Source organism: Pelophylax lessonae (assembly GCF_965119305.1).
Source record: "Pelophylax lessonae genome assembly, chromosome: 1".
NCBI lineage: Eukaryota > Metazoa > Chordata > Amphibia > Anura > Ranidae > Pelophylax > Pelophylax lessonae.
The window spans coordinates 477,730,856-477,757,970 of record NC_138768.1 but is presented as its reverse complement, the minus strand read 5'-3'; the positions used below and the strand labels follow the sequence as shown (position 1 = coordinate 477,757,970).

Here is a 27,115-nt window from a genome sequence, read left to right as displayed (position 1 = left end):
TTACAAAAAAAAAGAAAAAAGACAGAAAATGTTGAAAAAAAAACGTTTTTCTTATTTTCTGCGAGTAAATTTTGAAAATAAATAAATTTTTCTCCTTCACTGATGTGCGCTGATTAGGCGGCACTGATGGGCACTGATAGGCTGCACTGATGGGCACTGATGAGGTGGCACTTATGGGCACTGATGAGGAGGTACTAATATGCCGCACTGCTGGGCACGGAGAGGCGGCACTGCTGGGCACTGAGAGGCGGCACTGATGGGCACTGAGAGGCAGAACTGCTGGACACTGATGGGTGGCACTGATGGACACTGACGGGTGGCACTGATGAGCACTGATGGGCAGCACCATCAGTGCCCATAGTGCTGCCAGTCAGTGCTCATCAGTGCCTAGATGAGCAGGCACTGATGGGCACTGACTGGCAGCGCTATGGGCACTGATGGTGGGCACATTGTATTTTATTTACCTCTGTTGTAATCAGGGCACTGGTGATCAGTGCCCTGATTACATTTTTCTGTGTCCCCGAACGGCTGATCGGCTCTGCTCCTTCCTCACACGCAGTCTCTGTGTGAGGAAGGAGAGCTGGCGATGAGAGATGATCTCATATGTTTACATATGAGATCATCTCTCATTGCATGGGCCGATCACGTGGTAAATGGCCGCTGTGATTGGCCATTTACCACGACCTGTGATTGGCTGTGTCCAAGGGACACGGTCGACACAGATTTTCCCCGATGCGCGACCACAGGCGCGCCCGTTTCTGGGAGGCCGTATAAAGACGGCCTCCCGGAAATTAGAGCCTGCGCTGTAGCCGTCTTTCGGCTATAGCGCGGGCCGGAAGAAGTTAAAACTCTTTTAATCTACATTGGTGCTTGAGATACACTACACTCTACATACGCTTGCAACAGCTTTTACTCAGCATATAGATCCAAGCGCCATTTCTAAGGATGAGGTAACTCTCTTTCCGAGCATCCTTCCACTTCTACAAGCAATTGGAAATGCAGAATTGCCACTGGTACAGAGTACCAATGTACTGCTTAGGTTAATTCACACAATGTTCCCTGTAAAACACCTTAAAACTTAAGAATGCCTTTACCAAATCTATCATATTCCCATTTAATTGAATAAAGCTTCCTCCTTTGAAATTTGCTTTTAAGTCAAAAAAAGGTACAACAGTGTGGGAACATCTGCAATTTTTTGTGGATATACATTCTGTGGACTGACTCAGAAGGTAAACTGAGAGAAGCTGCCAGTTTGATTGTCCTTCGCTACATTGAATGGTAAATTAAATCTTGCAATTTAAAGTGCCATACTCCATTGTGGGACTATTTACCGTAAAAATGAGCCCTGGCAATTACAGGGTTAATATAACTAATCTATTCGGCTCTTGATGTACTGATGTGACACTTGGCCAATCCTATTAAAGAAAAGCTGTTTTTAACCATGACAGCCGTTGCTAAATCATCTCTTCTATCCGCTTTTATTCCAGAAAGGATTACATTAGCTGTAAAAAAAGAACTGTTGTTAGGGCATGCAAGGAAAGCAACCATCCACTGCTACAATATTCTCATCTACTATTTAAACAATTTTTTGCTGTGTCATAAAGGTTATGACCATGAAGGATGTATGTATCAGACGAAAAGGCCCCTTAGCTAACGTAAAGATTGGAGATCACACTCACAGTCTGATTGATATATACACTGGAAATTGTTGCTTCACTGTTCCAGAGAGGAATTCTGACCAAGAAAAACCCAGCTTTGTGTATTCAACAACAAAAACGAATTACCTTTTCCTTAACCTCAATGTTGGAGGAAAACAGTTTCAAATCAACTGCCATGCAGCAGCACGATACCCTGTTACTAGGCTTGGAAGAATGGCAACTTGCCTTGACCCAATCAAAAGGCTGGACTTTTGTGATGACTTCTCGGTGCAGAGGAATGAATATTTTTTTGATCGGGATCCATCTGTTTTTTGCTATATTTTCCATTTCTACCACAGTGGTATTCTATGGATAATGGATGAGTTGTGCCCAGCTAATTTCCTGGAGGAAATAGAATATTGGGGCATTAATTTAAACTACACACAAAAATGTTGTAGAAGTCTTTTTGAAGAACATCAGGATGAGATGAATGAGCATCTTAAAATACAGAGGGAACTTGAAGCCGAAATTGATTATCTTGACCATGAAAAATACTTTGCAGGCAAGTGGTTTGGTGGTGTACGGAAAAAAATGTGGAATCTAGTAGAAAACCCCTACTCATCCATTCCAGCCAAAATCATTGCCATACTATCTAGCATTTTTGTTTTAGTCTCTGTTGTTACCATGTGTCTAAGCACAGTAGAGGAACTGAAACACATGAATATTTATGGTAAATCTTATATGGAACACGTGGAAGTTATCTGTGTAATTTTTTTCACCACAGAATATATCATGAGATTATTTTCAGCTTCAGATATAAAACGATTCCTGAAAACAGTGTTGAATATCGTTGACCTTGTTGCTATTTTGCCATTTTACATTCAGATCATATTTGAAAGATTCTCAGAAGAAGCAGACATACATGTGCACCGTGATGATATTGAAAAAATGGAGCAAGTGGGACAGTTTGGAAAGGTGCTAAAAATTATCAGTCTAATGCGCATATTTCGAATACTAAAACTGGCCCGTCATTCCACGGGGCTTAGAGCCTTTGGTTTCACCATTCGCCAATGCTCTCAACAAGTTTGTTGTTTATTCTTGTTTATTGCCATGGGGATATTTACATTCTCTGCTCTTATGCATTCTGTGGAACATGATATACCTGGGACCAATTTTACCAGCATTCCCGATACTTGGTGGTGGGCAGCGGTAAGCTTTTTCCTGTCTTCTCTATTTTTGTAATTACTATTGCTGTAACATTAAAATAACTCAAGAGACTCAGAGCACAAAAACAGCATAAACACATATACTGCAGTGTTACTGAGGTAGTATGTAGGCAAGTGGATCTCAAAATATGATACAAGTACCCTTGGGTATACTTCTGAGTAATGTAAGGTAATTCTAATATACCAGTCTCAAATGTAAACCTTATATAAACAATATTTTAAAATATTTTGAAGGCATAAGACATTGTTTTGAAATAGCAGATACACATTTATCGGGTACATGCAAAACTGTAAACACTTTAGGAAAACTAAATTATCATTTAACACACACCAGGTTTATATAGTAAATATTTTACACAATAAATATGTACCTAAAAGAGTTAAAAAACCCAAGTGTAGAGATATCACTCCATGTTATTATTCAGTAAGGTGAAGACAAGCTTTCAGTATGTCTCTCTTTAGTGACAAAATGAGAATTACACATAATACACTACACTATATTTGTTCCCTTTGGTCTTTATCCTTATGGTCTTTGATGTCTGCGAGTTTCATCCTCCATTCATCCCACTGGATATACACCTGGAGAACACCTGTGGTTGCAGTCCATCTTAGGAATTGCAGTACCATCACATGAGCCTTTTTTGACCCTTATGCTGTACAGTATCTTGGGTCAACATCCTCTGGTGAGCGCATTTGCTATTCTGGTGTTGGTGATGGGATACATTCACAGTATGATTCACCTGACCACCTTGGATGTCTTCACCTTATACATTTAATTGGGACTTTTTTTTATGTATAATTTCTATACCATTGACTTGGTTTTGTATGTACTTCATCACTTGTATTTCTAGGGAGAGCTGTTACAGTTCTCTGATTTAGCACTGCACTTTTGTCTATGTACATTACTACAGTAATCAGCGCTAAAAATATGCGCTGTTACTGTAATAATGACACTGACAGGGAAGGGGTTAACCCATGGGCGATCAAATGGTTAAATGTGTGCCAAGGTGGTGTTTTCTAACTGTGGGGGGATGGGCTTATGGAATCAACACAGAGACCTGTGTTCCTATATAGGAGGAACACAGGGGCTGTGCAATTGATTTCTGAGAGAACAACGGTCTGCTGTGTTTACAACAGTAGACTGCCGTTCTCTCTCTCCACAGGGATTGATCCCCGTGAATCAGCTTCCCCGATAGTGAATGGGGGAACATGCGCGCCTCCGGCATCCCGCGTGCGTCCCCAGGATCGCTACCTCGAACCACCGTAACCTGCCGCCGTATAACGACGGCGGCCGGTCGGCAAGTGGTTAAATGTAGATCTTTGAATTCTAAATACATTTCAGAAAGTTGGTTGCTTTTTGCCATATGCAGTTAAAGCTTAACTCCACTTTTGTTGAGAAAAACATTCCCCTCTGGGTGATCTCTGTACATTACAAGGATTTTAACAACCTTTGTTGCAGATTCTTACCTTTTGTTATTCTGAAGAAATCACTGTTTGTTCCTCTGTGCCCATATGCTGGTTGGGTCTAATGGGAGTATAACAGGTAAAATATCAGCGCACAGTCAAAAACAACAATAAGAATTCTAATGGGAGTGTTTTTCTAATTATTATTCAGCTGCTGCAGAATCATGGCTCCAATAAAGAAAGGTAAAGGGTATGCATCCCTTTAGATGTTATTTCCTATTTGCAGAATCTTACCAAACATTACATTTTTGTTGCAGGGGATGCCAAAAATCTGACTTGTACCTTAGTGTAGACTTCTGGGAAAATCAGTGAGCCAATCACACAAGCAGGAAATTAATTTTCTGGGGGGCGTTCTGTACACATTCTGTGTACAGAACACCTCCAGGTAGCCATATTGCATTTTACAGAAAATTACAGAGCTGCAGAATGAAAAGGAAAGGTAATTTTTAATAACATTCAATTACAATATGACTTGTGTTGCAATTGTATATGCTATATTATTTTTTTTCCCATGAAAGGGGAGTTACCCTTTAAATAGTTTGCTTGGACTATGCTGGTCCAAATTAACTATTACCTTCACTAACAGATGCAGTTGCTGTGAGCGCTGTTTAAACAGCAAATAGTTTGCTTGGAGCAGCTTGGTTCCAAATGAACGATTTAAACTTGACTAAAGCTTGAGATCAGCTTTTAGTGTAATTCTAAAATAAACAGTTAGACATATGCAGCATTGTTTATCAACTAGACACAGGCTGGAGAGCTAAAAAGGCAAAGTAAAATATAAAATATATACAGTTTGACCCAATACGGCAGCCAAGGCTTTGACTGTTCGGCATATCCTGGGAGGAGTTTTATAAGTTCTTCTAAGCCCATTGCTTAACCATACATAGTGTGCATTTTTAAGGTCTCTTTCACATGTGTTTGCCTGCACAGACATGCAGGTAGTCCCCTTCATGTCAATCGGGATACAACAGCTGCATGGACACAGGCGCTGCTCCCAATCTGACAACCATTCCAGTGCACGGCCCTAAACGTACGCTGTCCGCGTTTGTGGCTGCGCACCTACACTTGCACGGCTGTCAGATTGTGAGCAGCAGCCGTGTCCATGCAGCCAGTGTGTCCCAGTTGACATTAATGGGACTGTATGGGAAACACGGCCCTCACACAGACGCACTCTATAGTGTGCCCATGTGAACGAGGCCTATAACTTCAGTTCATTAAAACTAAACGTAACATATTACAAACAATATTTACAATTTTACATACACATTTAAATACTCTACAAAAAACACTTTGAAGTGGTTGTAGAACCACTTTGATGACTTTTACCTATAGGTAAGTCTAAAATGAGGCTTACCTATAGGTACTGTAAATATCTCCTAAACTTGCACCAATTAGGAGATATTTACATTGCATGCCGCCGATGACGTCATTGGCGCTTGTGCTCTGAAGAAACAGCGGCCCGTGCCGTTTCTTCAGAACCCTGTGCTGTGACTGGCGGCTCCCGCGCGCATGCGTGGGAGTGATGTCACGCGGCTCCGGCCAGTAATACAGCCCGAGTCCGCAGACCCAGGAGGAAGACGGGTGAAGATGGATGCGGCCATCAGCAGGGACAACGCGGGCTTCGTTGCAGGTAAGTGTTACATAATGTGCTAGTATGCAATGCATACTAGCACATTATGCGTTTACTTTGCAGGGGGAAAAAAGAAAAACATTTTTGAAGAGTTTACTTCCTCTTTAAAGTGACTGTAAAGCTTTCACTTTTTTTTTTATAATAAAAAAAAACAAACAAATCATACTTGCATGTTCTGTGCAATGGTATTGCACAGAGCAGCCCTGATCTTCCTCTTCTCAGGTCCCCCACTGGCACTCCTGGCTCCTCCCTCTCTGCTGAGTGCCCCCATAGGAAGCCACTTTCTTTGGGAACACTCATGCAGGCTTGCTCCCGAGCCACCCTCTCTGCATCCATTGATAGAGACAGTGCAGCTTGGCCCTGCCCCCCACTCCCTTTTTACAGGATTTTACTGACAGCAGCCGGAGCCATATCAATCTGCCCAGTGAGGAGGGTGAGAGTGGAGGGAACTGCTGATCTCATGCACATCGCTGGATGAAGATTCAGCTTAAGTATAAGGGTGGTGAGGGGGGATTGTGCAGCAAAAAAAGTTTTTCACCTTAATGCATACAATGCATTAAGGTAAAAAAAAAAATTAGGCTTTAGAACCACTTTAAAGCAGAGCTATACTCACCTTAAATCCAGCAATGCACCAACTCCCTGCTGGCTGCTTACATCTTCTGGCAGCCAATTTCCAGGTCCCAATCGTCAGCCGCTGTCATTGGTCGAGCAGAGACGACATGCATGTGTGGAAGTTCCATCAGATTCTGCATTGTCAAATTTGTGCAGTGAGCTGCACTTGCACAGTTTACTGTACAGGGGCAAACAGGCAGGTAAGAAGCTTTAATGCAGACGAGACAAAGCATGTCTCTTCTGCATTCAAAATCCTGCCTGTTTCCCCTTTTTCAATTACTAGCCTACAGTTCCACTTTAAATAAACAGCTGTTCTGGTGCTTTATCAGCTTTTGTACATCTATGAGATATCTTAAGTATATCTAAACCCACAAACAAACATAGGTGTGGTGGCTGCATTTATTTTCTCTTTTCAGTCTAAGCGCATTTTCTACAAGTTCAGAAAAATTCCTGTTGATCCTGCTATAAATCATATGTCCTTGTAACGTCTGTGCACTGAAGTGAAATCTGTTATCAGATTTTCCAGCTATCTTCTGTAAACTATTAAAAACTCCACATTTTGTAATTTAAATGGGAGGATTTTTTTGTATTTCAAAACAGGAGAGAATCATTGGGTGACAATGCTGCTTCTTAATACATATAGTATGATAAGTTAGTTTTGTCACCCTTGGATAGAAAGTTGCTAGCAGTACCAATTCAATTGTATTTTTGGGTTAGTTAAAGCAGAGTTCCGGCCTCAAATACCTTTTTAACTAAAAATACCCCTATAATACCATTGCCCTTTACAGAACCGCTATTCTCATACTTACAAGGTGTACAGTATTGGATTTTAGTCAAAATCTTACTTTTAAAAACGCTGTCTGAGCGCGGCCATCTTAGACGTGGGCATCTGAAGCCGCAGTGTAATCTGCTGTGTCCTTCTTCCTGATTCCAGGGAGTGTTATGGGAGTTCTTCCTGATTCCAGCCTCCTGGGAGTGATGACAAACAGCTCCCAGGATGCAATGCAAAGGCGGAAGTGATGTCAGTGGCCGTGGCCATAGAGGGGGGAGAAGGAGGAAGTACAATCAAAAATGCCCTGAAAATAAGGTAAGGGACCCCTGAAAAAAATTGAAAATGCCCAATTGTTGATCAGCATAGCAAGCACTCCAGGAATCACTAAAGTTGCAAAATAGGCCGGAACTCCACTTTAAGCTTTAAAATAACTCAAAGACTACAAGTTACAGTGCCTTGCGAAAGTATTCGGCCCCATTGAACTTTTCAACCTTTTGCCACATTTCAGGCTTCAAACATAAAGATATAAAACTGTAATTTTTTGTGAAGAATCAACAAGTGGGACACAATCATGAAGTGGAATGAAATTTATTGGATATTTCAAACTTTGTTAACAAATAAAAAACTGAAAAATTGGGCGTGCAAAATTATTCAGCCCCTTTACTTTCAGTGCAGCAAACTCTCTCCAGAAGTTCAGTGAGGATCTCTGAATGATCCAATGTTTACCTAAATGACTAATAATAAATAGAATCCACCTGTGTGTAATCAAGTCTCCGTATAAATGCACCTGCACTGTGATAGTCTGAGGCTCGGTTCACACTATTGCGATGCGGGAAGGCTGCGAATTCGCAGCCTGTTCCCGCATCGCACACGCACCCCCGGCAGTTCACACTGCCATATGCGATCCGCTGGGGGTGTCAATGTAATCTTAACGACACCCCCAGTTTGATCGCATATCACAGTGCGATCGTGCAGTTCGCACAGGATCGGATCGCACAAGTGTGAACCGCTGTGCGATCCGATCCTGATGCGGCAGCAAAAATGCCTCCTGTGCGTCTTTGCTGCGGGTGCGGTGCGAATTTAGCCATACAAACTGTATGGCTAAACTCGCACCGCACAGCTGATCGCATGTCATGTCGGAGCAGTGCGCTCCGACATGACATGCGAACCCGGCACACGCAGAAGTGTGAACCGGGTCTCAGAGGTCCATTTAAAGCACAGAGAGCATCATGAAAAACAAGGAACACACCAGGCAGGTCCGAGATACTGTTGTGGAGAAGTTTAAAGCCGGATTTGGATACAAAAAGATTTCCCAAGCTTTAAACATCCCAAGGAGCACCGTGCAAGCGATAATATTGAAATGGAAGGAGTATCAGACCACTGCAAATCTACGAAGACCTGGCCGTCCCTCTAAACTTTCAGCTCATACAAGGAGAAGACTGATCAGAGATGCAGCCAAGAGGCCCATGATCACTCTGGATGAACTGCAGAGATCTACAGCTGAGGTGGGAGACTCTGTCCATAGGACAACAATCAGTCGTATACTGCACAAATCTGGCCTTTATGGAAGAGTGGCAAGAAGAAAGCCATTTCTTAAAGATATCCATAAAAAGTGTCATTTAAAGTTTGCCACAAGCCACCTGGGAGACACACCAAACATGTGGAAGAAGGTGCTCTGGTCAGATGAAACCAAAATCGAACTTTTTGGCAACAATGCAAAACGTTATGTTTGGTGTAAAAGCAACACAGCTCATCACCCTGAACACACCATCCCCACTGTCAAACATGGTGGTGGCAGCATCATGGTTTGGGCCTGCTTTTCTTCAGCAGGGACAGGGAAGATGGTTAAAATTGATGGATGGAGCCAAATACAGGACCATTCTGGAAGAAAACCTGATGGAGTCTGCAAAACACCTGAGACTGGGATGGAGATTTGTCTTCCAACAAGACAATGATCCAAAACATAAAGCAAAATCTACAATGGAATGGTTCACAAAAAAAACATATTCAGGTGTTAGAATGGCCAAGTCAAAGTCCAGGCCTGAATCCAATCGAGAATCTGTGGAAAGAACTGAAAACTGCTGTTCACAAACGCTCTCCATCCAACCTCACTGAGCTCGAGCTGTTTTGCAAGGAGGAATGGGCAAAAATTGTCTTTCGATGTACAAAACTGATAGAGACATACCCCTTACAGCTTACAGCTGTAATTGCAGCAAAAGGTGGCACTACAAATTATTAACTTAAGGGGGCTGAATAATTTTGCACGCCCAATTTTTCAGTTTTTTATTTGTTAAAAAAGTTTGAAATATCCAATAAATTTTGTTCCACTTCATGATTGTGTCCCACTTGTTGATTCTTCACAAAAAAATACAGTTTTATATCTTTATGTTTGAAGCCTGAAATGTGGCAAAAGGTCGAAAGGTTCAAGGGGGCCGAATACTTTCGCAAAGCACTGTATACGAAATAATTAAAAGTGACTTCAGTGCTGTAAACAGGGTCTCCGTGTAAGGTGCTTAAGTGGTGCTTTTGCAAATATTATAACGTGACTGCAGTGCCAATCCTACAATAATAATTAGGTGACACTAATGGATGAAGTAAACCTAGAGTGATATAACCAATTTATCATAAAACAAAGGATGACGGTACAGGTGCTGTAGATAAAATCCGAGTAAGGTGCTTGGTAGTGCTACTACAAAAACTGTAGTATGATACCAGTGATGGTCATCCAGAACTGACTGGGTGACAACAAAGGTGGATCCAAGATAAAAGTTGCAGTGATATATTAATACAATAATAAATAGGAAGAGAGATATATATAGGAGGGATTAAAGCATAATAGGACTGGTGAAAGAGTTCATAACTATAAAAAATAATCCTGGTGCAAATAAAGCAACAAATAGAGTTCATAAAAAAAATGGTGATCCATGTGCGATCTTGTGAAAGGTGTCCACTTGGGTGATGACAACACCTATGGTGGATGATTCCGAAGTAAAATTTCCGGGTGTACTACACCCTTACCTTACTGCTGTAAGGTTACAGCATAAAAAGAGGAAGTATGGGGCTGGTAATAGGGGCTCCTGACTCTCCTAGAGCAATCCAAGGGGGGTGGGGGGCGTCATGGTTTCCTAAAAAGCCACCAGTAAGGATGCAGAAAGCAGAGTATTTATGTATGAGATTTATTTAAAGCGGTTGTAAACCCGAAAAAAAAAAAAAAAAAAAACCTGCAAGACAAAGGCATAATGAGCTAGTATGGATCGCATATTAGCTCATTATGCATTACTTACCTTAGAACGAAGCCCCGACACGGACCCCCGGACATCGCTGCGGGCGCTACCATGATCCCTCGGCATCTCTTCCGGGTTCGGCGGCTCTGGCGCTGTGATTGGCTGGAGCCGCGATGACGATGATTTTCCGGCAAGCTCCCGGCAAGGAAAACTGAAGATCCCCCCGGACCTTCAGAGTGCATGCGCTGCTCGCAAGAGCGGCTGCATTCACTGCAAATATCTCCTAAACTGTGCCGGTTTAGGAGATATTAATTGTACCTACAAGTAAGCCTTATTATAGGCTTACCTGTAGGTAAAAGTGTCAAAAAGCGGGATACTACCGCTTTAAAAAATATAGAAACTTACAGTTAAAAATGAAACAGCCAGCGACTGGACACTCTGGGTCTCGAGCCGTCCATGTTCCTGCACTTCTGGGTATTGCCTGAACGTCTCTAGGCCTTTCGTCATGGTCACGTGACTTCTTCTTCTCTTCTCAGTGGACGCTACTTCAAAAAACAAAACGCATTTAGACGTGCGATTCAACATACATGACACAACTTAACTTTTGGAAAGATGAAAGATAGAAAAGATAAGAAATCCAATTCAAATGGCCCTCGCATCATTACGCAATACACAGCACAACATTAACAAATCTATAATGTAATTAATAAGTTCTGGCATCTTTTACGCATTGATCCTAATCTGAATCCTTTTCTTTCCGAAAAAAACATTGATCACATACCCCAAATCAAAAGCCCATAAAGACTATCTGATGCATAGTGAATTTGTAGGTGAATATTGCAGAGACCCCTGCAAAAGACTAGGCACTTTTAAGTGTGGTGGCTGTGGATACTGCCAATTCATGAATACTGATCAAATAACCAAATGGCAAATGGTATAGACCAGGGGTACTCAAATGTAAACTTGAAAGGTCCACTTACAAATTTTCCATTCAGTCCGAGGTCCGGAAAAGTGACCGTCAAATTCCAAATACATAACGCCAACAACAAAAAAAGGCATTCCCCAAAACTTGCCCCCATCCAATGCAGAGTGATCAGCGTGCGTGCCCCCATTATTGCTGAGCGACCATGTGCGTGCCATAATTATTGCAGAGCGACCATGTGCGTGCCCCCATTAATGCAGATTGACCTGTGTGCGTGCCCCCATTAATGCAGAGCGACCATGTGCGTGCCCTCATTAATGCAGAGCGACCATGTGCGTGCCCCCATTAATGCAGATTGACCAGTGTGCATGCCCCCATTAATTCAGATTGACCTGTGTGCGTGCCCCCATTAATGCAGAGCGACCATGTGCGTGCTCCATTAATGCAGATTGACCAGTGTGCGTGCCCCCATTAATGCAGATTGACCAGTGTTGCTGCCCCCATTAAGGCAGATTGACCTGTGTGCATGCCCCCATTAATGCAGAGCGACCAGTGTGCGTGCCCCCATTAATGTAGAGCGACCATGTGCGTGCCCCCATTAATGCAGATTGACCAGTGTGCGTGCCCCCATTAATGCAGAGCGACCATGTGCGTGCCCCCATTAATGCAGAGCGACCAGTGTGCGTGCCCCCATTAATGCAGAGCGACCAGTGTGCGTGCCCCCATTAAAGCAGATTGACCAGTGTGCGTGCCCCCATTAATGCAGAGTGACCATGTGCGTGCCCCATTAATGCAGATTGACCAGTGTGCGTGCCCCCATTAATGCAGATTGACCAGTGTGCGTGCCCCCATTAATGCAGATTGACCTGTGTGCATGCCCCCATTAATGCAGAGCGACCAGTGTGCGTGCCCCCATTAATGCAGCGCGACCAGTGTGCGTGCCCCCATTAATGCAGATTGACCTGTGTGCATGCCCCCATTAATGCAGATTGACCAGTGTGCGTGCCCCCATTAATGCAGTGACCAGTGTGCGTGCCCCCATAAATCTGGACCGCCGAAGCGGTCTGCTTCCTTCTGTCATCAGCGGGGGGGGGGCAGAATTGAGAGGATCGGGAGGATCGGAGTGGCTGTGTCTTACACTTGCAGCACTGCATGATTACAAAAAGCCGAGTACAAGTTCTTACCCGGCGGAGAAGATGTCCTACAAAGTCCCGCCTCCTGGACACCGGCTCCTATGATAGACGTCACCAGTGTTCTGTCTATCATAGGTAAGAGCCGGCCCAGGAGGCGGGACTTTGTACTCAGCTTTTTGTAATCATGCAGCGCTGCAAGTGTAAGACACAGCCACTCCGATCCTCTCAATTCTGTCCCCCCGCTGATGACAGAAGGAAGCAGACAGCTTCAGCAGTCCAGATTTAAGACCGTGTGGGTCCGCCTATTGAGGACCCCGGGTATAGACTATCCCACTTCGCCAACTGCAAAACAGCAGGTGTGGTACTCACATGCACATACAGCAACCGCTGTGGTATGATCATCCTTCATGTATTTTTGTTTTCTTCTCTGAGGCCTCCGGCGTGCGCTCGCCCCCCTACAGGCTCCTGGGCGAGCGACATAGTACTATGTTGGTTTGCCCAGGAGCGGTTGACTGCCGCAGTAAATATACTGACGGCGGTCGGCAAGTGGTTAAACCATACCTGCCCATCCTTATGGCGCTTATATAAGCAGATCTTTGACTATGTCTACGCCTCCTATGTATGTCTAAAGACCAAATTTAGAGTGTGTTTAATACACATGTGTACAGCTTGGTGTAGCTGAAGGAGGAACTACAGATTGCTTGCTGGGCATTGTAATTATCAGGTCACCTGTGGCCAGGTGACAACTGCACCCTGTTGGAGGCAGGGGTGCAAGGCAAGGTAGTGAACCCGATAGCAGACTGCTGCGGATGGACCGGATTGTGAGCCCAAGACTCCCCAGGGAGCGGAGTCTAAGACCCAGCAGCTGTTCACCAGAGCCTCTAGTGGTGAGGATGGACTTGGCTGATTCAGCACCTGTGTTTAACCCCTCCGCCCAGCCCACCCCACCCAGGCAAGTGCAGTAATCATTAGATTACTGTCACAAAAAACAAAACACACAAAACAGCTGTGGTAGCAGAGTCAGGCCTGATCCCTGCTAGCATTAGCAGCTTTTTTTGGTAGCGGTTGAAATAGTCCTTGACAACCAGGTGCTTTTTTTTACATGTGAGTCGCACTACTGTACCGGTAAATTTAGTTAATAAAATGACCAAACGGTGGTACAGTAGTGCAGAGGTATTACAGTATACTGACCATGTCCGATGAGAGCGATGGGGAAGCCTCGCTGGCAGAATGAGGGTCAGTATACAAACCTGATGACAGCAGCGGCTCCCTGACAGATAGCTCAGATGACGGATGGGTCCCTGATAGAATCAGGCGTACCCGGCCCCATTCTGGAGTTGCTGAGATGCAGGAATCGCAGGATGCTCATATAGAGCAGAGTGTCGGTACTAGTGCCGCTCATCCTTCTGGTGGCCTGGCAAGCGCCAGCGGCCTAGTACACCCTGGACCTAGTGCAACCAGCACTGCAGTAAAACTTGGTGACTTGGCGAGTCCCATAAGTGCAGTTGAAGCTGGTGCGGTGGCTAGCACGAGTAGTGGCCCGCAGCCACCGCACCAGCTATTCGAAGACAGGCCCGTAGAGCCCGTAGTGCCCTCCCAGATGCGCTGGCATATCCCAATTGGCAACCCACTGATACTACAGCGCCAGTACTTCCCCCATTCACTGCCCAACCTGGAATCCACATGGAAACAGCCAATACGCCCCTGGATTTTTATGAGCTGTTCTACACGGAAGATCTTTTCAGATCTATTGTGGATCAATCAAATTTATATGCACGTCAATTCATCGCCGTAGACCACTTCAATCAGCGGTTTGCAGCCTTGTTTATCCCCGAACAAGTTGTCTGCGTTGGCGAGTCCCTGATTAAGTTTTCTGCCCGCCTTGCTATGAAACAGTATCTCCCCAGCAAGCATGCCAGATACTGGGTCAAGCTGTATAAACTCTGTAAAAGGGCCACAGGCTATACAGTTAGCTTCTGGGTCTACGAGGGAAGAGATAGCACTGTGGAGCCCCCCAACTGCCCAGACTACATAGGGAGCAGCGGTAAGATAGTTTAGGACTTGGTGTCACCCTCATCTGGAAAGGGGTACCATTTGTACGTTGGAAATTTTTACACAAACGTGCCACTATTTAGTCACCTGCTCGAATTACAAATTGGCGCATGTGGCACCGTGCGACCTAATCGCCGGGGCTTCCCCCAACGGCTTGTAAATTCCCGTCTTAGTCGGGGGGAGAGAGCCTGCTTGAAAACAGACAAATTGCTTGCAGTGAAGTGGAGGTATACACGGCATGTTTTCGTTCTGTCCTCCCTTCACGCAGACACGACGGTTCAAATTACTACGGCAACTGGCGTTATGGAGAAACCCCTCTGTGTCCATGAATATAACCTTAATATGGGAGGGGTGGACGTTAACGACCAGCTTTTGACGCCAGTAAAGTTGTCCGTAAAGCTAGACGCTGGTACAAAAAAGTGTCTGTTTATTTATTCCAATTGGCTATGCTGAACCCCTTTGTCCTATACAGGGCGTCAGAACAAACCGGATCCTTCCTAGAATTCCAAGAAGCGATCATCAATGCCTACCTGTACACAGGAGGTGTTCCTGTCCAACTTCCCCTTCCAGATGCAGTGAGCCGGCTGCATGAGGCATTTTTCACATCTCCTCCCGAGTACCCCTACCTAAAGACGCCCCCGAAGAAGATGTTGTGTCTGTAGCAGGCGCAGATTTAGGCGTGACACCCGCTATTATTGTCCCACCTGTCCTGACCAACCTGGTCTCTGCATCGGGGAATGTTTTGAGCGCTACCACACACTAGTAGAGTATTACAGCACAGTTGTACAGCACAACAAAGTGTAGGGCACACAAACACAGGGTCTCGATAGATGTTCGATGGGTATCGACATTTTGAGAGACCCAAGCTGGAAAATTGCAGTTCACTAAAAAAAGTGTTAAAAAAAAAAAATACAAAAAAATTAAAAATAAAAAAGCCAAAAACAGTTGTCGTGTCAGTTATTTTTATGTTCTTCTACTCTTCCTACTGTATTTTGTTTGTTTTTCATTCTTTTGTTAACCTGTTTCTCTTGCAGGTACCGGCTGCCACACTGTTTTTATATATTCTGACACAAACAGCGTATATGGATACCTCTGATGGCAGCAGCTGTGGTAGGTTGATTTCACCACTGCAGTTAAAATACCTTTAGGTATACGTGGCATATTGTCATGTATACCCACCATTAAATCAGTGGATTTGGTTGTTGGGCAGTTAATGGTGTGTAATACTACACAATATTCCTGTGGTGATTTCTGTTAGGTTCTCTTTTTTTCGTTCAGCCTGCATGAAAAAAAAAAACCTACACTATATGCCAAACAAGGACCAGCAATGTACTGGTACGTTGCTGGACTTTGAGTGGTTATACCAGGATGATCCCTGCAGGTTTAGGCATCACCTTGGTATCATTTTTTACAGTCAGCGGTCGGCTTACATGTAAAAGCAATCCTAGCTGATTATTGGCCGCTAGACTGCTTTTACATACAGTGGGAGGGGACTCCCCCCCCCCCCCTCCCGCCGCCTTCTGTTGTTGTTCTCTGGCTCTCCTGTCCCACCGGTTAACCCGAGAGTGCAGCCGGTGGTTCAATTATCAAACCATAGAGCTGATTAGAGATGAGAATGGCTCCAATCATCTCTATGGCCTAAGATACCGGAATCTACGAGCATTTCATGACTTCTGTTTCGCCAGAAATAAACAGCGCCATTGGAAAATTGAGAAAGCATCTCATCACACCAATTTTGGTGTGGTCAGATGCGTTAAAGTCAGAGGAGAGATCTAGAGTCTAAAAAACCCTATCACTACAGATTGCTATCATAGGGGATATTTAAATTCACTGTGATAACAATAAAAATGATTAAAAAAAAAAAAAAAACCAAGCCCCCCTGTCCAATCGTGCTTGCGCACAAAGGCGCACGCCAGCGTTGGTCTAGTGTCATATGTAAACCGCTATTGCCGCATGCATGTAAGGTATCGCCGCGAACGCCAGGTCGAGAGCAGTAATTCTTGCAGTAGACCTTCTCTGTAAGTCTAAAGTGGTAACCTGTAAAGACTTTTAAAAATGTACGTAGTTTGTTGCCGCTGCACAGGCATGCGCAATTTGTAAAGCATGTCATGTTTGGTATGTATGTACTCGGCATAAGATCATCTTTTAAATTTTACCAAACAATTGGGAATTGTATAGTGTATTTGTGCATTAAATTTAAAAAAAAATGTATTTTTTTTGCAGAAATTGCATTTGGAAAATCTGTGCGCAAATACCGTGTGACAAAAAAAATTTGCAACATCCACCATTGTGTTCTGTAGGGCCTCTGCTTTAAAGAAATATATAATGTTTGGGGGTTCAAAGTAATTTTCTAGTAAAAAAATATTTTTTCATGTAAACAAAAAGTCACAGAAAAGGCTTGGTTTTCAAGTGGTTAGAAGAGTGGGTGATGTGTGGCTAAGATTGAGCATAAAATGCCGGGACAGTTCAAACACCCCCCAAATGACCCCTTTTTTGAAAAGTAGACACACAAAGCTTTTTGCTGAGAGGCATATTGAGTCCATGGAGTATTTTATATTTTGCCCTAAGTTTCGGGAAGGTGACAATTTGTTTTGTTTTTTTTACAGAAAGTTGTCACCAAATGATATATTGCTCACGCATGCTATGTGTATATATGAAATGACACCCCAAAATACATTCTGCTGCTTCTCCTGAGTACAGAGATACCACATGTGTGACACTTTTTGGGAGCCTAGCTGTGTACGGGACCCCGAAAACCAATCCCCACCTTGAGGTTTTCTAATGGCGTAAATTGTGTATTTTACCTCCGCACTACCCGTCACAGTTTCAGAGGCCCTGAAATTTCAAGATAGCATGGTCCCATTTTGCAAAGTAGACACTCCAAGCTATTAGCTGAGAGGCATGGTGAGTCCATGGAATAGTTTATATTTAGCCACAAGTTTCGGGAAAATTATTATTATTTTTCTTGTTTTTTTTACACAAAGTTGTCACTAAATGATATATTGCTCACACATGCCATGGGTATATGTGGAATGACACCCCAAAATACATTCTGCTGCTTCTCCTGAGTACAGGGATACCCCATGTGTGAGACTTTTTGGCAGTCTAGCCGCGTACAGGACCCCGAATCCAATCCCCATCTTCAGGCTTTCTAAGGGCGTAAATTGTTGATTTCACTCCTTACTACCTATCACACTTTTGAAGGCAATGAAATGCCAAGATGGCACAAACCCCCCCCCCCGCCCCCAAATTACCCCATTTTGCAAAGTAGACACTCCAAGCTATTTGCTGAGAGGCATGGTGAGTATTTTGCAGCTCTCATTTTTTGGGGAAAATTAAGAAAAAAAACAGGAAAATGCATTATTTTTCAATTTCCAAAACTTTGTGACAAAAAGTGAGATCTGCAAAACACTCAACATGCCTCTCTGCAAATAGCTTAGGGTGTCTACTTTCTGAAAAATGGGTCATTTGGGGGGGGGGGGGTTGTGCTGTCTTGGCATTTCATGGCCTCCGAAACGGATCGGTAGTCAGGAGTGAAATCAACAATTTACGCCCTTGGAAAGCCTGAAAGTGGTGATTGGTTTTCGGGGTCCTGTACTCGGCTAGACTGCAAAAAGAGTCTCACACATGGGGTATCCCTGTACTCAGGAGAAGCAGCAGAATGGATTTTGGGGTGTCATTTCACATATATCCATGGCATGTGTGAGCAATATATAATTTAGTGACAACTTTGTGTAAAAAAAAAAATGTAAATTTCCTGAAACTTGTGGCAAAATATAAAATATTCCATGGACTCACCATGCCTCTCAGCAAATAGCTTGGGGTGTCTACTTTCTAAAATGCGGTCATTTGGGGGGTTTTGTGCTATCTTGAAATTTCAGGGCCTCCGAAACTGTGATGGGTAGTGAGGAGTAAAATCAAAAATTTACACCATTAGAAAACCTGAAAATGGTGATTGATTTTCGGGGTCCCGTACACAGCTAGGCTCCCAAAAAGTCTCACACATGGGGTATCCCCATACTCAGGAGAAGCGGCAGAATTAATTTTGGGGTGTCATTCCACGTATACCCATGTCATGTGTGAGAAATGTATCTTTTAGTGACAACTTTGTGTTAAAAAAAATAATAATTTTTTTTTTAAATTTTCCCAAAACTTGTGGCAAAATATAAAATATTCCATGGACTCACCATGTCTCTCAGCAAACAGCTTGGAGTGTCTACTTTCCAAAATGGGGTCATTTGGGGGGGGGGGGGGGTTGTGGTATCTTGACATTTCAGGGTCTCCTAAACCGTTATAGGTAGTGAGAAAATGCAATGAAAAATGTACGCCCTTTGAAATTCTGATGGTGGGGATTGGTTTTCGGGGTCCTGTACACAGCTAGGCTCCCAAAAAGTCTCACATATGTGGTATCCCTGTACTCAGGAGAAGCAGCAGAATATATTCTGGGGTGTAATTACACATATACCCATGGCATGTGTGAGCAATCGATCATTTCATTGACAACTTTGTGTAAAAAAAAAAAATTTGTTTTTATATTTTAAACACCTGTGACAAAAAAATGAAATATTCAATGAGCTCAACATATCAGTCTTCTATATGTGAGTGATTGGGGCTTCTCCACTACTACATCCATCCATCCATCATGGACTGCCAGCCATAGTCAGTGCCAGTTCTCGCCGATCTGGAGTTTTCTTTGAAGTCCCCCCCCAGACCAGACCAGAGAGTGATCGGAGCCCGGATCAGAGGACAGGGAGCCCGGATCAGAGGACAGGGAGCCCGGCGCCTGTGCTGGGTGACACCCGGATCACCCCCCAGGAGCCACAACACGTCTGTGCTGGATTGCTGGGAGTTTGGATTAAATAGCATTTTGGGATAAAAGAAATCTCTGGATTATTGTCATCTACTTCTACAAGGCCATTTAACATCTGAGGTCGCATCAGCCATCCACTATACACCGTATTTAAGCAGGATAGGATTTCAGGATCGTTTAAGGCTCATCTTTGGGTCCGCTCTGGTTATGAGACACCGGAGGTCGCATCAGCCATCCATCTCACAGTGATTTCATGCATGACAGAATTCAGGACCACTCAAGGCTTGTTTTAAGGTCTCTCTGGTAAGAGTTTGAACATCTCTTGTGTGCCTATCACCAGCCTGGGTGGTTTGGAGTCTGCATGGTCTTTGGAGCAGGGATATCCTTATATGCCCTTACATTCTCAATCTCTGGTAAGGAGTTAAGCTGGTGGAGGGACGCTGTACCTATTTTTCACGAGGCTTATACACCATTTCCAGTTATTGTGTGACCACAGCACTTATTTGGACTTCATCCTTTATTGGGAGTGTTTTCACTTCCCCTTTGGACATTTTTTGTTTGATGGACACTGGTGTATCACTTGATTGTTTTTGTTTGATTTGCACTCGTTGATCTATAATCATTGTGACCCACATGTTTTGATTTGGTTCCAGACCATCACTGTACATTGTATATGTGTATGAGTTATATATTATTTTGGATAACAATTTTGTTTGTTGATCCCACCTACACTTTAACTTTAGTTGCATTATATGTAATTTGGGTTAGCGCACCTGATTTCCTTTACACATTTCATCTAATTCACTCTAAGGTAGCAGCACACCCTATTTTTTGAATCAGCGCACTTTCCTTTACACAATGAGCTCAACATGCCTCTCAGGACATTGCTTAGGATGTCTACTTTCCAAAAAGTGGTAATTTGGGGGGGTTTTGTACTGCCCTGCCATTTTAGCACTTCATGAAATGAGATAGGCAGTCAGAAATTAAAGCTGCGTAAAGTCCAGTATTTACACTATAGTTTGTAGACGCTATAACTTTTGCGCAAACCAATAAAAATATGCTCATTGAGATTTTTTTTGTCAAAGACATGTAGCTAAATACATTTTGGCCAAAATATATGACATAAATTGAGTATATTGGATATTTTTTAAAAGACAAAGTTGAATATGTAATTTTTTCTCAAAATTTTCGCTCTTTTTTTAATTCATATCGCAAAAAATAAAAAGCGCAGAGGTGATCAAATACCACCAAAAGAAAGCTCTGTTTGTGGGGAAAAAAAAGGACATACAATTTCGTTTGTGTACAGCATTGCATGACCGCGCAATTGTCAGTTAAAGTCACGCACTGCCAAGTTGAAAAAAGGGCCTGGTCTTTGAGCAGCCAAATCCTCCGGGCTTAAGTGGTTAAAGAAAATATCAATCAAAAGGATAGAACGAGAAAAAATATAAAATAAACAACAGAATCATAAGCCCATCATCCAGTTTTCAATGACAATTTTGTCATCGAGGCCCTCTTGTCCAATTTCAGAATGTCTGACTTTAACTCCGACATACTGAAATTGGCTTCCCTTATATAAAATGTCTCTTAAAAATAACCAAAGGAAGGGTAAATTTTAACATTCACGTTCATCTGTCAATATATTGTAGTACATCAAATTTAGCTGCTCAGATTTTTTACCTATTGGAAACTATTAATAGGTCCACAGTTAGATACCTTATATCAGTCACTATACCTTAGGCCAATTAAGAATAAGGTCTTCTCGTTTAAAATTGCCTCTGGGGGGTTAAAGTTTTTTTTCCCCTTTATTTTCCATAAATAAATAATTACCTTTAACAATGCATATAGCCTCAGAGGACCTCTTTGTGCCACAAACTTTGGGTAGGTTTAATTATAGTCCAATAGTCAATTTTTACCCAACCAAACCCAAGGACTATTGTTTTAATTTTTTATGAAAAAATAGCTACCTGTCATGTGTGGCTACATTTAGGCCTGCAGTCACTGCTGTCAGAATGTGATGGGACTAGCCAATTTTTACCCATTTGAAACTAAGGGCTGTAGCTCTACATTTTATATATATATAACAGCTGCCTGGGTCCTGTCTCCACATTTAGGGCTGTAGCTCTACTATGTTAGTAGGACAACTGCCAATGCCTTGGGTATCCACATTTAGACTTGTTTGTATTGCCATCAAACAGTAGTGCCTATGCTTATTTTTGATTAATATGATATGGGGTAATTAAGCTCAGTGGTGGTGAGCTTTTCTAATCAGTTTGCGTCAGTCCATGGGTCAATAAAGCAGTAGTAAACTCCACTTTTGAACTTGCACCTACAGGCTAGCCTATAAGAAGTCTTACCTGTAGGTACAGTGAATATATCCTAAACTTGCAGTGTTTAGGAGATATTCACACTACACTCAGGGAGGTCACCGATGCATGCGCTCTGAAGGGAAGACATACAGGTGTCATCCCTTTAGAGCTCCTAGCCAAGGTCGGCCATTCACACAGCCAGAGTCAGTGAACACGGAAGTCTGCGGTTTACTACTGCTTTAAGGGCCTGGCAGGCCCATTTAAAAAAAAAAAAAACAAGTTCTCAACACCCCAGTTGCAAACGCAGGGGTGTCAGCTTCACATAACAAAACAGTCAACTAAAAATGCTAAGCCACCTGCCTCCCTTGTCAGCAGCACCGCTGCTCTTTGCACTGGTCCTTCAAATCCAGCTCTCCAGTTCTCCTGGCTCACTCAACCTTTGCTTACAGCACCTCGCTGCACTGGCCCACTCCTGGCTTCTAGATACGGTTCTCCTGACACCCTGGGCTCTCTCACTCCTCTAAAACGTAGATTACCTCAGCCTCATGGACTCATCTAGTTGTCCTAGCCTTCGCAGTCTCATAGACCCTCTCTTGGTCCCCCCAGACTCGCTTAGTTGCCTCAACTTTTTCAGTCTGATTGACATAGAACCCCTCCTACAAACTCTCTAAAGAGTCCATCTGCCTTCAGAAAAAATCACATACATGTCTTTACACGCACAGGAGCACACCGCCTTGCTTATAACAAATGTACACATCCTACACTTGCGTAACCTACAGGTCTCCAGTAAGGCCAGGACACAAGATTGAAGGCCCAGTCCTACTAAAATACATTTTGGAGCCTTCAAGCTCCAGCTCTCAATCCGACAATGCTCTGAAGCTTCACAGTCTGCCTTAACACGAATGATGTGTATTTTTCCTATAATCACACAGTGGCAGGGCCTAGCACTGTCACAATAGCCATATAAATTAGCTGAAGCACTAACTTTGTAAGGAAGATGGCTGTCTGTGCCGCATGTCTCCATATTTAACACGGTTACGGTTGTCACTGCTGCCATACTGTGCTGCCACTGGTTAATTTTGCCCACCTGAGGGCTGTAGCTCTAAATTTTGTCGGAAAACAGTGGTCTATGCCTTTTGTCTCTGCATTTAGGCCTGTTTGCACTGGCTTTAGCCTGTCATGCCTTTGGACAATTTCTACCAGGTCATGCATTAGGGCTGCATCTCTAATTTGGGGAATATAGGGATAGTAATGGTATAAACAGTTTTTACACTTTTTTTTTTTAGGTATTAAAACGATTGAGTGTGGTGCTGCAACATTCTCCTTGAGCTCCATAACCTCTCCTTTAATGCCTCACTTCTATTTGTTTGGAACAAGCAGTGAATGTTAGTTATAGTCATATGCACACTACAAATGCCACAGTTCACAGCTCCTTGTCCATCTTCAGAGTGAGCAAGAAGAGAGTGGCTATGTTCCTACATACAGTGGGTTCATGGAGAACAAATGTAGCCACCATCTACCAGAAAGTTGGATCACAGCGTCAAAAAACAAAAACAAAAAAAAAAAAAACACAAAAAAACAATTTGGAGGAAGCAAAGAGCAATATAAGATATGAGTTAAGAATACATACTTGAGTAGAGTTTTTTTTTTTTTAAACCAGAGTTTTATGTAACTTTAAAGGCATATAGCTTTTGTCACCCTTATAGGCCACTTTTCTGCACTGGCAAACAAAATCTTCATCTGCCTATCATTTGTTAGACAATGGCTTACCTAGCAGCCCTCTAAAAGGGCCATAATTGACCTTCAAAAATCACCCCCATTTTATATGTCATTCACAGCAGTTTGCATTTACTGAATTTTTGATGGATTCACCAAACTGGGCGAATCGTATTTTGGGCAATTCACTCATCACTAGAAGCATTGTCATGCATGGAGATTGATATTTTTCTTAGATACAACCACATGCTCTTTCTGTACATACAATACCTCACAAAGGTGAGTACACCCCTCACATTTCTGTAACTATTTTATTATACCTTTTCATGTGACAATACTGAAGAAATTACACTTTGCTACAATGTAAAGTAGTAAGTGCAAAGCTTGTATAAGTGTAAATTTGCTGTCTCCTCAAAATAACTAAACACGCAGCCATTGCTGTCTAAACCACTGGCAATAAAAGTGAGTACACTCTAAGTTAAAATATCCAAATTGGGCCCGCTTAGCCATCTTCCTTCCCCAGGGAGCATGTGACTCATTTGTGTTACAAGGTCTTAGGTGTGAATGGGGAGCAGGTGTGTTAAATTTGGTGTTATTGCTCTTATTCCCTCATACTGGTCACTGAAAGTTCAACATGGCACCTCATGGAAAAGAACTCTCTTAGGATCTGAAAAAAATAATTGTTTTTCTACATAAAGATGGCCTAGGCTAGGGGGTCTTCAAACTATGGCCCTCCAGTTGTTCAAGAACTAAAATTCCTATCATGCCTTGTCATGTCTGTGAATGTTACAGTTTTACAATGCCTCATGGGATGTGTAGTTCCACAACAGCTGAAGGACCGTAGTTTGAGGATCCCTGGCCTAGGCTATAAGAAGATTGGCAAGACCCTGAAACTGAGCTGCAGCATGGTGGCTAAGACCATACAGCGGTTTAACAGGACAGATTCAACTCAGAACATGCCTCGCCATGGTCGACCAAAGGGGTTAAGTGCATGTGCTCGGCATCATATCCAGAGGTTGTCTTTGGGAAATAGACGTATGAGTGCTGCCAGCATTTATGCAGAGGTTGAAGGGGTGGGGTCACCCGGTCAGTGCTCAGACCGTACGGTGCACACTGCATCGAATTGGTCTGCATGGCTGTCATCCCAGAAGGAAGCCTCTTCTAAAGATGTTGCCTGCGAACAGTTTGCTGAAGACAAGCATACTAAGGACATGGATTGCTGGAACCATGTCCTGTGGTCTGATGAGACCAAGTAAAACGAATTTGGTTCAGATGATGTCAAGCGTTTGTGGCGGCAACCAGGTGAGGAGTACAAAGACAAGTGTGTCTTGCTTACATTCAAGCATGGTGGTGGGAGTGTCATGGACTGGAGCGGCATGAGTGCTGCCGACACTGTGGAGCTACAATTCATTGAGGGAATTATGAATGCCAACATGTACTGGGACATACTGAAGCAGAGCATGATCACCTCCCTTCGAAGACTGGACCGCAGGGCAATATTTCAACAAAACGATTCCAAACACACCTCCAAGTCGAATACTGCCTTGCTAAGGAAACTGAGGGTAAAGTTGATGGACTGGCCAAGCAGGTCTCCAGACCTAAACCCTAATGAGCATCTGTGGGGCATCCTAAAAAGGAAGGTGGAGGAGCACAAGGTCTCTAACATCCACCAGCTCCGTGATGTCGTCATGGAGGAGTGGAAGAGGACTCCAGTGGCAACCTAGGAAGCTCTGGTGAACTCCATGCCTAAGTGGGTTAAGGCAGTACTGGAAAATAATGGTGGCTACACAAAATATTGACACTTTGAGGTCAATTTCTAAATTTTCACTTAGGGGTGTACTTTTGTTGCCAGCAGTTTAGACATAATGGCTGTGTGTGGAGTTATTTTGAGGAGACAGCAAAATTACACTGTTATACAAGCTGTACACTCACTACTTTACATTGCAGCAAAGTGTCATATCCTCAGTGTTGCCACATGAAACGATATAATAAAATGTTTACAAAAATGTGAGGGGTGTAATCACTTTTGTGAGATACTGTTTTTCTGCATGCCATTTTTCCAGCATTTATTTCTCTATCGCTCATTGACAGACGTAGTCTTCTTGATTCTCAAGAGCTGGGTTATGTTGTCTCCGCAGGAGTAGGACTAGGCAGAAAGACAAAACGTTCTGGCTCCACCTTAGGGGCAGTCCCTGAGGGTATATCCTCCCTCTCTCTGCTACAGGGAATCAGTTTTTTTCTGTCTAGTTGATGTAATGGCATCGTCTGATGCCTCGTTTGGCCGCAAGGTTTTGCAGGCCGCAATTTGAGGAGACCAGTGGTCTACTTCGAGGGTTTTTTTCCGTTGGAAAATTTTTCTTTAGTCTCATTCTTTGTTTATAATGAGCCTTTAAAACTTCTAGTTTGGCACTGGTTGGGCCTTCTAGATTGGATTTGATTTTGTCAATCCCACCCCTCATTTGTGGCACTGCTTCTGGATGTCCCAGCTCTTGAGAATCAAGAAGACTACGTCTGTCAATGAGCGATAGAGAAAAATGGATTTTTGTAAGATCTTACCGTAAAATCCTTTTCTCTTAAGCTCATTGACAGACGTAGTACCCGCCCCTCTATCATTGAGTTGGGTTGGGTTAAATTCTCTGTACTGCTTTAAACAGAACTGATTCCCTGTAGCAGAGAGAGGGAGGATATACCCTCAGGGACTGCCCCTAAGGTGGAGCCAGAACGTTTTGTCTTTCTGCCTAGTCCTACTCCTGCGGAGACAACATAACCCAGCTCTTGAGAATCAAGAAGACTACGTCTGTCAATGAGCTTAAGAGAAAAGGATTTTACGGTAAGATCTTACAAAAATCCATTTTTATGTTTTGTTGAATGTAGTATTGCAGGTTTTTTATTGCCAGAAACCAGTGAGCACTGCCTGCAATACTTTATTTATTTGCACGAACATACTCCAAAAGCTTGTCCTAAAAAATTATGTTCATACAAATTAAAAAAACAAAAAAGGATCAGGGATAGTACTCAATTGTTTTTTTCGCAAATGCACAATCGCCTCATGCAAGACATTATTTAATTGTCAAAATATGATTTTTTTTTGTTTTTGCCAACAGCTATTTTATCTAAAGGATGCCTATATAAAACTTTTATTTCCATTTGTTGGAGACCTATTCAAGTAATATATAAAGTACATGCATAATTACATTTTTGGATCAAGTTATCCCATTTCTTACATTCATACTGTTGATTGAAAAATGTTCAATGTAGCCTTTTTATAATATTGTTTTTATATCATTGAAATGTATGTGTTTGATTATATAATATTGTTGATTTAATATTTTCCTTTTCTTTTTTAGGTAAGCATTTCCACGGTAGGATATGGAGATACAGTTCCCGATACAGTTTTGGGACGTATTGTAGCTTTCCTCTGCATATCTTTTGGGATCATCCTAAATGGCATGCCAATATCTATACTCTACAACAGATTTTCTGACTTCTATGCAAAGCTGAAAGCACATGAAACTACCAGTGTCTGGAACCCTGGAACAGAAATCAGGCTGAAAGAGAGAATTCTTAAGAAGATTGGAACATGCTTTGTCCCAGAGCAAAGAAACTATTAG

General features: G+C 42.9%; 1 protein-coding gene across 1 annotated transcript; it reads left to right on the top strand.

Moving 5' to 3' along the window:
• Nucleotides 1-1,613: 1,613 nt before the first annotated feature.
• On the top strand, nucleotides 1,614-27,115 carry LOC309547017 (potassium voltage-gated channel subfamily V member 2-like; the record flags this gene model as incomplete). Its single annotated transcript, XM_082246791.1, has 2 exons — nucleotides 1,614-2,846; nucleotides 26,852-27,115. 2 exons carry the CDS (start codon nucleotides 1,614-1,616, stop codon nucleotides 27,113-27,115), a joined length of 1,497 nt encoding a protein of 498 aa, XP_082102917.1.